A 12,127-nucleotide genomic window follows, 5' to 3' on the forward strand; every position below is an offset into this window, starting at 1 on the left:
CTTATGCAAAAGGGTGGCAAAACAAACCACACAGAGGCTTTTATACATTACCTATGTCTTTTGAGTTTCTTTTAGAGGCTTCACCTAGCAAAGATGTGGGTGGTGTATCAATAGTTCAAGGGAGGTGGGTTGCGGAGGATGATTGTTGCTGTGCAATGTTGTAGCCTTCACAAGGCCAATACATAGCCCATTTGGGACCTAGAACAAGCTTGCATTTAGATGTTGTGGCAACACAACCGTAAAAAACCAATAGAGCTAACCCTTGACAGAGCCCAATTCCCTCTCATGGCCTTAGCTAGCCACACTTCCTTTTCATTTTCGAAAGAGGAAATATTAAAATTTTTAGCTCTTTTACTATTTTCATATTGTTTTCCTAAAAATCTAGGCAAGCTATTTTCTTTTTCTTTTCCTTTCTATCTTCTTTTATTTCTAAACTTCAAAGCGGCATGATTGTAAGCTAAGATGCACTTTTCCAAACACTCTGGGGGCATAAATGTAGTAGGTGGGGTCGTGACCGAGGGGCATAACAGTATTATTGGGCAAGAAGTGTTTGGGAAAATATTTACCTCGAACATGCTCAAATCCTTTTAAAGCTGATCCTTCAAGGGAAATTGGCAAAATAAACTATATTTTAAGCTCTATTCATAAAAAATTTTGCTCTAAAATCCAAGTAGATTTTTTCATTTTCACTCTCCTCACAACCAATTGTCTTGAATCCCCAAGCGGCTCAAGGTTGAGACACACTTTTTGAAACACTAAGAAGTAGTTATCCACAGGCTCACTTGAGCTAGCATAGGTAAGCCATTAAGAGAGTTGAAAGTACTTTCTTCCAAAAAGACAAGGAAAATTGAGAGAGCAGTGTAGAGAGAGAGAAGAAGAAGAGAGTTTTAACGTCGTAGGAAACTAGAGAGAGAGAGAGAGAGAGAGAGAGAGAGAGAGAGAGAGAGAGAGAGAGAGAGAGAGAGAGAGAGAGAGAGAGAGAGAGAGAGAGAGAGAGAGAGAGAGAGAGATTTTCAAAGAACGAGAGATAGAATTTTAAAGAACATGTTACTTGAGGGGAAATTGCGATAGTCAATCTGCCACACTTTGGTGAGGGAAGAGAAAGGGATAATTTTCTAACATTGTAGGAGCATGACCTCAATAGACTCAATCAACCTCACTCTCTTGCATGCTAACCTTATCCGCAAGCACTCGCTTGTTGTGTACAGTACAAGCTTCACAACAACTGAGGAGGAGAGTGCCACTCGGAGACAACTTGAAACTTTGAAAGGGTTCAAATGCTTTTGCATTTTCATTCAGAATTTCCAATTTACTTGCCACAAATTGTAGGGATAAGAAAATTCTCTTACATCCAACTGATAAATTTTAAAGAGGAAAACATATTCGATTTGTTGCGCATGTCATGCTACCTTCTTAGGATATAGTGCAAGCGTTGTATGATTGCTTTAGCATGCACTCCTCAATTCAGCCTTCACATTTATTTAAAATGCACCATTGTGATTTTGATGGTCGATAATAGTGCTAGAATTGCATGACACAAGCATGGTTTCCAATGCATTGGATATTGGAATGTGAGTGTATTCCCTTTTAGAACAACTCACACTCACATAAAAGTGGCACAAGTGTGGAGGTACAAGCAACATACTAGAATGGAAATGGCTAGCAATAAGGGTGGTGTTCCACGAGAAACCATGTGTGCTGCCGCTACGTGCGACAACCCTCCTTCTTTGACTTTTCAAAGGTATTCATCCGGATTCGTCTTTCCAGCGATTTCTTAAAAAACGTCCACACATACTCCCGTCAAGGTCGAGAGTCAGGGGGCAGCGACTGTGAACCGTCCATCTGCAACACATTCTGGTCTGAAATTTCTGCTACAGCCGTCAGATCCACAATACGTCAGCACATAGAATTTAAACCTTGAGCCTCCGATGGGGTAAGGACAGGTCAGCTCTGGGAAAGCGATAAGGTGTCGACACCTCAACATGTGTAATTGTAATGCTGTAGCCAATCATTGGCGTCATAAGCAGAGCCCCACGACTGAGTGCCGACACGATTGAGTGCAACTATGTGACTGGTGCGCACACGCTTCCTTACGATGATTGGCCCCCCTCCTCTCGACCATTCCCCACACCTTCTCCACCGAAAAGAAAATTTCGCTTCGATCGAGAGCCAAGGAATCTTTCAAGATTCCGAAAGATTCCTATGGAAAAATCATTAGCTGCTTATAAAATCTCTTGCTGTTCAGTTCTTGACTGGAGGGAAAATAAGCGCGCGTTAGCGGCATGGCGAATCTCTACAGGCGCCCGCACGAGGAAGACGATGATGACTTGTATGGCTCGCAGATGAGCGAGTTGGACTCCGCCTTCATGGCGCAAAGCGATTTCGACTTGGCTTACAGGCTTCAGCTGGAGGAAGCACTACGCGCTTCTCGTGAAGAGCAGCAACAGGGCCCTAGCGATCTGACTCATGTCGCTGATTCTCCTGAAGATAGATCGTTAGCTTTTTCCTTTCAGAACCTCGAGCTCTCTCGTTCACGCCAACAGGCTGCTGATTTCCACCGCATGACCCAAGAAAGTGAACGCCTCCATCAGGAGCTTCGTCTACGTGCCCACGATGCCAAGTTTGCTCAAACCCTCAATGAACTCAATGACAGTGACTGGGATAGCCACGGTGACCTCTGTGAGGACCCTTTTGAGGCAGACCGCAAGGATAACAACCCTCCTACCTTCAAAGTGTATGTCAGCTCAGTTGTCTCTAGTGAGAATGCTTTTGTATCTGCAGCAGTTGGAGCAGTTGTGATGGACTCCCACGACATTGTTATGACAGAGATCAGGAAGCCTTTGGATTCAGCGGTAGGGAAAGCTGCAGCAGATTACATGGCTCTTATTGCAGGAATGGAGGCACTTGTCGTCATGAGAATGCTGCATGTGGATGCATTTATTGATTCTGTTCTTGTCTACAATCAGGTATTCTCTACACCTGTGAGTTTGTATTTCCCATATCGAAGACTTGCTGTTATTTATTTTGGGGGACTCGATGGGATAGTCTGGTACCAGATTGGTTATGTTTTGAGCCTCTTGGCATGTTCCAAATTTTTTATATGTATATGTGCCTTATAATTATGTATGTTTTGTGCTAGTGTTTCAGCACTTCATATGCGTTGCAAGTTGAAAGCTTTCTGATCTATGAAACTTAATGGTTGGACGAGTGCAACCTTCTTGTGCTTTGGTGATATTTTACCTCCGTCTCACAATGTCTTAATGCTGTGGTTAGCCTTGATGGAAGGAGAACTTAAGAGTTGTGGGGGTGGAGGAAAACTGCTCAGTAAATGTTTCTTTTGCAATGCCAAATGAGAGGTGAAAAAGAGTGAACAGGGATCTCCCCTCATGCAACCCTACCAAGTGAGCATAGCAACGGAATGCACCAAAAGTACCCCCGGGGTCAGTGTTTTGCATTTTCTGTTATAAAATGTGGACAATATAGAAAACTATCAGCCTGCCTATCATAGGGGATTCCGTTCATCGTTAAAGCCTCCAAATTGGCACCTGTGAGTACACATTTTATCAAGGTTTCAGGGTTTTCATGTCGGGTTGTGTTTAGCCATGTTTAGCTTGAGTTTTGGCTTTGTCCCATGGCCACATAGGCTCCTGGACGCCTGGGATATTTTATCCCAGTCTCCCCTATTTTTCCCCAAGGCATCTAGTGCCCTTTTTCCATTCCCCTCCTATTTCCTCCCTTTTATTTTAGGGTCGTGGAGCTTGAGGGTTGGGTCGGAAAGATGGGGGTTGGCCCTATATATGGGCATTTGGGGGGGGGGGGGGGGGGGGAAGCCTAGCGTTTTTGGGCAGCCTCCAAGCCCAGGGTTTCCTATGATCCTCAAGGCATTCCTACCTTTGCAAGTAGGAGATCTATACTTGCCGTCCTCATGCTTACTCAATGGTTTTTCTAGTTGTTGTGTTAGGTGCAGCAGAATGAATGTTTGCGCTTTGCTCAAGACGAGGGCTCCGAACTATGCTCAAGGTTTTTTTTGTTCTTATGGAAGGGAGAGCCTTCCGTTCTTAATGAAAGAGTGCTATGATCACAAACATAGTGAATGGACTCTGTGCGTGCAAGTGTATGAGACTGAGAGATAGAGAGAGAAGAGAGATACGACACTAGAGACGTTGTAAAACCCTCCTCCGAAGGCCCCACTCTTGTCGGCGAGAGTGGTCTACTTATGATTGCACAATCTGGTACAAATGGAATGCATGGGACTGATGCAAGTCTAGGCTATGTCGGCGATGACGACGGGGATGACGAAGTCGACCTAAGGGCTGAAATCTGCAATCTTTCTATTGCTGTCCAAAAACGCTATGGGCTGAAATCTGCGACTGAGCCAAAAAACGCTGATTTGGGGGCTGTTTTGGGAGGGTCTTTGACGCTGAAATTCTGCAAGTTTAGGGATGAAAACTGAGGTTCCTAAAGGTTGCAAACTGATGTCCTTTTGGGGCTGAATCTGCTACTTCTTTGGGTTGATCTTGATGGTCTTCATTGCTTGGAATCTGCAATCGTTGGGCCTCTTCAAAACGCTAGGGCTGCATATCTGCTACAGACCCAAAAAAAGCTAGCTGATGATGCAACTTCAAAAACGCTAGCATAGGGAAAAACGCCAGGCATGTGATGGTCTTGCGGTGACGATCTGATGCAAAAACGCCAAGGGCTTGGGCTTGCTGGCGATGGTGCAGTTGTTGAAAACGCTAGGGATAGGCTGATGTAGAAAACGCTAGGTGAGGGAAGGGCTATGGCGATGGTTCTTGCTTGGTGGGAATCCACCAAGGGTCTTGTGAGAAGTTGCCTGTTGAGCTTGGCTCCTGTTGCCTCTTCTGCCAAATAGTGCTAGCTTTAGTTTGCTTATATACAAACTTAGCAAAATTGCCCTACCTACTTTTGTTGGAAAGTCACTTAAGTTAATAAGTGAAAAATGTCAAAAATAGGGAAAATAAGCTAAAATCATTGGAAAATTTCCCTGACTGATTTTGATGGATTCTGATGGGAATGCTTATGATCATGTTGTGTGCAACCAGAGGATATGCATCTATACCAAGTGACTGGGCATGCACGGTCTACGAATAGACTCACAAACGTGCCAGATCACTTCTAAATCTAGACTGACTGGACTGACTGAATCGTGATCATGTTGTAGCTTGTCCACAGACACAGGGTTGGATGTGTCACGTGACATCCCCTCCTTTTTAAAGTGAGGTACTGGTATTGAATTGTATGGCGTCGAGGGAGATCGCCAATAGCATGTGGAATCCTGGAAGTGACTCTTCGTCGGCCCACTCTGATGTGTGGGTCGTGCGGTACTTGAACTTCATAAAGGTCTGCAACGCTTGCTTCTTTGGGCCGCGCCGAAAGCGACACAAAGTCTTCTATGGCTCCTTCAATGCTTCAACTCTGTCGAGTATCATGCTTCTTTCTTCTTCAAGAATCTCCATGGCTGAAAATTCCTGAAACCACTTCCAACACAAAAACATGAACATACCTATTCCATGTAAAGTGAGTGGAAAAAATCTTGTCTTCTCTAAAGACTGTGTATGCAATGTAGATGAACATAGAGACGGAGTGACAACCCGTTCATCGAACACATGCAAACAATGAGATCGAATCTTTCTCTTATGATCTAAATCAATCAACTGTGGCAAAACACAATGGAAATGCCCACGCTTGGTGCTCATACTTTCATGTGCTTGTTCGGAAACTGTGTCATGCCAAGGAAGAGACAGGGAATGTGACTTCCTTGAATGCATACTTTTCAGCTTTTCATGAACAATCCGCATACATGTGTGCTCATTCATGAGAGAAACATGCTCAACGTACAATATGTAATGCCTAATAAAAGGGATCACATAACGACGCTGACTAAAATACAGGAAACGATCACGAATGAAACACTCGAACAATGCGTGTGTATGAATCATGCGAACACATAATACTTCCTGTGAGGGTTCTTTGGACCTAGGCTCGAGAGCCAAGATCGGTTCTTCCTGAATGATCGTGTTGCTAAATAGACTATTTTCTTATTTTCTCGAGTAATTTCTTTTTATTGAAATTAGGATATTTAGAGATGTGCACTTGAACCGTAAGGTTAGGAACTGTAGATCTACTGGAATTATTAAAAGCCATAAGGAATGGAAAACTCTGATGCGTCATATGATGGGTGACATTAAGCATCGCGAAGGGGTTTTACCGTTAGTTCGGTGGGAGAGACCGGGAAACGAATATTCCTGATGCGTCACGTGATGGGGTGACGGGAGCATCGGAAAGGGAATATCTCGTGGGTCTGGCAGGAAACCCGAACTGGAAAGAGGAATACGCGTAAAGACGCAAGCACAAGAATAAAGATGGGTTCAGAGAAGCTTTTCTTAAAAAGCGGAATATTTTAACGAGTTTTTCGGGAAGAGCAGACGTTTTCCCGCAAGGAATCTATGTTTGCATTGCATTCGTGCATGTGGTTGCATCCAGGGACGCCTGGGAAATGTTGTGCAAGGCATTGTTTTTAACTTATAAGGTTTTATTGAGTTTTTGAACAGGTTCAGACCAATTTTAAAAATATGCCGGCCGCCCACTTAATAAGTGGGCAGCCACTTAGAAAATAAAGCAACAAAACCAGCCAACGAATTCTCTCTCCCTATTTCGAGTAAAGCAGCGCAAAAAAAAAAAGAAAAAAAGAAAAAAGAAAAAAGAAAAAAGAAAAACGGCCGCGATCTCTACGCGAGCAGCTATTCGTGCCGTGGCCAAGGAGCTATAAAAGCACCACATGTCCTCATTGAAAGAGAGGTTACCAACGTCAACAAGAGAAGACTCTATCGCAAGAGATCGCGAGACTACGAAGCACAGAAGTCGCTTTTCCCGTGCAAGAGCGACAAGTATCTATTGTGGATTCGCCATACAAATTGTTGTCGCGTGTTTGTGTGTGTGTTTACAGGTACTTCATCGCGAAGGAGAAGCGAGAAGGCTTCGGCCCTACGCTTGGGAATTCCGGGAACGGAATTCGGAAGTTGTCTGCGGAGTCTTGACTCCGAGTACAGACGGAAAAAGGATTGAGAGCTCGTCTCTCGGATTTCCCTTACGGGAAGGAACGACCATTGAGTCAGAGATTTAGAACGGAGGGGTTTTTCTCCGGTTCTTGTGCTTGTAAAAAGATTCTCCCTAATAAAGGATTCTCTTTAAGGGATGGGACCAGCCCATCTTCTGGTCCCAAATATTGTGTCGAACTTCTCCCTCAACTTTGTTTAGTTGAAAGATTATTTATTTTCATCTTGTTGATTATTCGTGTGCGCTCCCGTTTGTGACAGATCGAATCGCCCCGTGGGGGTTCTTTGGACCTTGACTCGAAAGCCAAGATCGGTTCTTCGTGATTGATCGAATCTACGAGGTTAGCTTCGCTAGAATAAGCATCCACTAACACATCATCCTTGTGAACAATCACATCATCTTCATGCAACTCATCATGCTTGTGAGAAATCACATCTTGATAATGCAAATCATCATGCTTGTCATTGTCATCCAAACCATCATGCTCATCATTATAATTCAAATCATCATGCTTATCATCATCATGCAAATCCTGTGTGTCTTGCTTTGGAGAAGAAGAGATTGAGAGAGAGTCTCCTTTTCCTGATTCTCTTGCATCTGTGCCTGAACTTGAGAAAAGAGTCTCAAGAACTCTTTCATGCGTTGGTCGCTCTGTTCTTGTCTTGCTTTGCTCTCGCGAAGTATGACTGCCACTCTTTCTGTGTATTGACAATCTATGGTTGCCCTTCTTTCTTCGTAGTCGAACTTCCTGTCCATAAACAACTGCGGCAACTCCTTCATAGGAGTTAGTGCAATCCTTGTCGTAGATGGGGAAGGGTCAAAAAAACCTCGTGGTGGGGAAAATTCTTCTTCGCCTCTCTCATGCTCATCACCTCCAAGCGAAGTATCCATTCCGCTTCGAGTGATGACCATTTTGAAGTCGTGGGTTCTTGCAGTCTTGGGTTCTTAAGTTCACGAGGAACTTGGGTTCTTGCGGGTCTTGGGTTCTTAAGTTCACGAGGAACTTGGGTTCTTGTGGGTCTTGGGTTCTTGAGGTTTTCTTTCGCTTGCAAACCGTGTTTGAGAAGGATCTTCTCTTCACCCGAGTTCTACTCCTTTCCGCGGGCGCATCCCTTTGCGGCCTTGCGCTCACACCAAGGTTGCTTTTTCCCACCTCACGTCGATTGGCCGGCTGCTAAGTGTACGGTCCGCTCTCAATGAGTGAAAAGAGACACAAGGGGAGGTTGGACAAGCCCTTCTTTCTTGGGATTCCTGTCACTCTTCAAAAACACGATTAGGAATCGACACGCCCAAGCGAACTTGGGTTCGTGTGACCGCAACAAGCAAATAAAAATTCTTGTGATTCTTGTGGTTCTTTCCTTGAGTGATACAGAACACTGCCAAAGCTCTGATACCAATGTTAGGTGCAGCAGAATGAATGTTTGCGCTTTGCTCAAGATGATGGCTCCGAACTGTGCTCAAGGTTCCTTTTGTTCTTATGGAAGGGAGAGCCTTCTGTTCTTAATGAAAGAGTGCTATAATCACAAACAAAGTGAATGGACACTGTGCGTGCAAGTGTATGAGACTGAGAGATAGAGAGAGAAGAGAGATACGAAACCAGAGACATTGTAAAACCCTCCTCTGAAGGCCCCACTCTCGTCAACGAGAGTGGTCTACTTATGATTGCACAATCTGGTACAAATGGAATGCATGGGACTGATGCAAGTCTAGGCTATGTCGGCGATGACGACGGGGATGACGAAGTCGACCTAAGGGCTGAAATCTGCAATCTTTCTACTGCTGTCCAAAAACGCCATGGGCTGAAATCTGCGACTGAGCCAAAAAACGCTGATTTGGGGGCTGTTTTGGGAGGGTCTTTGACGCTGAAATTCTGCAAGTTTAGGGTTGAAAACTGAGGTTCCTAAAGGTTGCAAACTGATGTCCTTTTGGGGCTGAATCTGCTACTTCTTTGGGCTGATCTTGATGGTCTTCATTGCTTGGAATCTGCAATCGTTGGGCCTCTTCAAAACGCTAGGGCTGCATATCTGTTACAGACCCAAAAACGCTAGCTGATGGTGCATCTTAAAAAACGCTAGCATAGGGAAAAACGCCAGGCATGTGATGGTCTTGCGGTGACGATCTGATGCAAAAACGCCAAGGGCTTGGGCTTGCTGGCGATGGTGCAGCTGTTGAAAACGCTAGGGATAGGCTGATGTAGAAAACGCTAGGTGAGGGAAGGGCTATGGCGATGGTTCGCTTGGTGGGAATCCACCAAGGGTCTTGTGAGAAGTTGCATGTTGAGCTTGGCTCCTGTTGCCTCTTCTGCCAAATAGTGCTAGCTCTAGTTTGCTTATATACAAACTTAACAAAATTGCCGTACCTACTTTTGTTGGAAAGTCACTTAAATTAATAAGTGAAAAATGTCAAAAATAGGGAAAATAGGCTAAAATCACTGGAAAATTTCCCTGATTGATTTTGATGGGAATGCTTATGATCATGCTGTGTGCAACTAGAGGATATGCATCTATACCAAGTGATTGGGCATGCACAGTCTACGAATAGACTCACAAAAGTGCTAGATCACTTCTAAATCTAGGCTGACTGGACTGACTGAACCCTGATCATGCTGTAGCTTGTCCACAGACACATAGGGTTGGATGTGTCACGTGACATGTTTCCAGAGGTCTTATGTGTAGGAGTTGTTGGCAGTGTCTGTAGTAGTCGCAATTGTGTGTACCTTGGGTCTATCCATAGAGCATGTCAGATCTATTCCGGACCACCCTTGGTCACTTGTATGAGTAGCTTGTTATCAGCACGGAGAGCCTCTCTCTCTCTCTCATTCTCAGATGTCCTGTCTCTTTCTACCTTATTGATCTCTCTTCTGCACAGGTGCCTCGTTCTTGTATGTGGCATTGAGAAGTTCTAGATCCGAGTCGAGGTGTCCACCAGATCACGAGCAAGTTTTTGTCTTTATTGCACTCTTCCGTTGCCAACTTTGACAAGATCCGAGATCCATTGGCTGCCCAGTCCCGAGAGGAGGGCTGCAGACAAGATCATCACCCGATTCACCCTTTTCGTTGCACCTTTATCAGATGCTGCGAAATTGGAATGGTGACAAGCTCTAGAGTTTATGTCACAAGGCGAGCACCACGTGCCAATAGAAAAGAACAGACTGAACAGACTTTTAGCACTTCAATAACAAGTGAATTGAGAGAGAGAGAGAGAGAGAGAGAGAGAGAGACGACACGGAGTGGCAGAATTCCACCCCAGAGAGTATTGGCCCCAAACCTTGGCGCCCCTTTCGGTATTTCTTTATATTGCATCAACACAGTACAAACCGGTACTCCAGACTCTGCATCTTCGCCAGGAAGCATGCCAGAGAATGAGCCCTAACCTCATATTTAAAGGCCCTTGGCCTAAAAAGCAATTACAATGAAAAGCCTTCAAACTCAAAAGCATCTGGTCCAAAAGCAAAGCCAAAAAGCTGCCAGCGTAAATCACAGAAATCCGTACAGCCTGCCACTTCGTCAGATCAACGCAAAACGTGGAAATCCGTACAGCTTGTCATGTCATCATGCCACCAATTTTCGAAAATCTGCCACGTCATCAGTTTTTGCGTGTGCGGGTCCTGCTTTATTTTAATCCTTTATGTCATTTGGGGCCCCATCGGACGAGGTCCCCATAAGTTGGTAGGACTTCTTCTGTTACTTGTCCTTCTTAGGGTTTAGGCTCCTTGGCAGACATCTGCAAGTTGGCTCCATTCTTTAGGCTTTGACACGTCAGCAGTTTGTTACACTTTACACTTTCATAAATCTTTATTTCTTTCCTTGCTTGAATGTGTGCTACTTAGCATGAATGATGGTTCCATTTACAGAGATAATGAGAGGTGGAGATGTGTAGAGAGAGAAAGAAAGAAAGAAAGAAAGCATTTTAACGTCTATGTGAGGCCGAAGTCGGCCTATGAGACAAATCAAGTATACATGTGTGTATGTCCTTTGTCTATCGGAAAAGACAAAATAGTTCAAACTGGTACATAATAAAAGAAAAGGACTTTTTGTGGATGATGGGATCAATGGGGGTGGGTGGAGCTCTAGTACTAGGGGCATGTGCATGTCTATATGCTCAGGGTAGTACAACCATGCCAATGCATCAATCTAGCTAGCTCCATCCTATGCTAATGCTAATGCTAATGGATGTGAGAGAGAGAGAGAGAGAGAGAGAGAGAGAGAGAGAGAGAGAGACGACACCTAGTGGGGTCCCACCAACCCTCTCAAGGGCTCCCCACACCCTTGCCAATGTGGTATTTGCTTTTGATTGCGTAAATGGAATGCACACATGCAATACCTCAATGTTGATGGAATGCACACATGCAAGCCGTCTCGATGAGGGTTTGCTGATGGTCACCAAGGGGTAGATTTGGGGCTGATTTGCACTCCATGTGAGAGGAATGAAGGGCTAAAGGCTGGCTACAAAAAATGCAGATCTGGCTGCAAAAATGCAGCTGATGTGACACTTTAAGAATACGCAGCGACGATGGAGCAAATGATAAGAGCACTCCATGCGGCGAGGGAATGGTCGAGAAGAGGCTCAATGGGTTGCCGAAATGTCCGGACTGCAGTAGGAAGATTAGCATTAGTAGATTCAACACATTTTCGGCGTGGGAAAGGGGTTGAAACCTGAAAACACTGGGGCTGCTGGGCTGATTTGGTTTGTGCTTGCAATTTTAAGCAAAAATGCCAAGGTTGTAGCTGCAAAAACGCTGGGCTAATCTGCTAGTGCTGTAATAGACTTGGGTTCCCCAAGTCAAAAATTTGGCACGGCACACGAGAGAATCACTTAAAATACTTCACAACTTTATCACTTTTAAATAGAGTTGACATGGCCCGACGTAGTTCCGCACCTAGATGTCACGTGACACATCCCAACCCTATGTGTCCGTGGACAAACTACACCATAGCAGGGTTCCGTCAAAGTCCAGTCAAGTTAGATTAGGAGTGATCTGGCACTTTTGTGAGTCTATTCGTAGACCGTGCATGCCCAGTCACTCAGTGTAGGTGCATATCCTTCGGTT

General features: G+C 44.7%; 1 protein-coding gene across 1 annotated transcript in view; it reads left to right on the top strand.

Moving 5' to 3' along the window:
• The first annotated feature begins 2,253 nt into the window (after positions 1-2,253).
• LOC147436696 (E3 ubiquitin-protein ligase RSL1-like) overlaps positions 2,254-12,127 on the top strand; it is a 46,279-nt gene continuing 36,405 nt past the window's right edge. The window contains exon 1 of the mRNA XM_086489512.1: positions 2,254-2,966. Within this exon, the coding sequence (XP_086345638.1) occupies positions 2,283-2,966 (684 nt within the window). The 5' untranslated portion in view covers positions 2,254-2,282. The remainder of the gene's footprint in view (positions 2,967-12,127) is intronic.

Source organism: Adiantum capillus-veneris, chromosome 18 (genome assembly GCF_014529385.1).
Source record: "Adiantum capillus-veneris isolate H3 chromosome 18, ASM1452938v2, whole genome shotgun sequence".
Lineage (NCBI taxonomy): Eukaryota > Viridiplantae > Streptophyta > Polypodiopsida > Polypodiales > Pteridaceae > Adiantum > Adiantum capillus-veneris.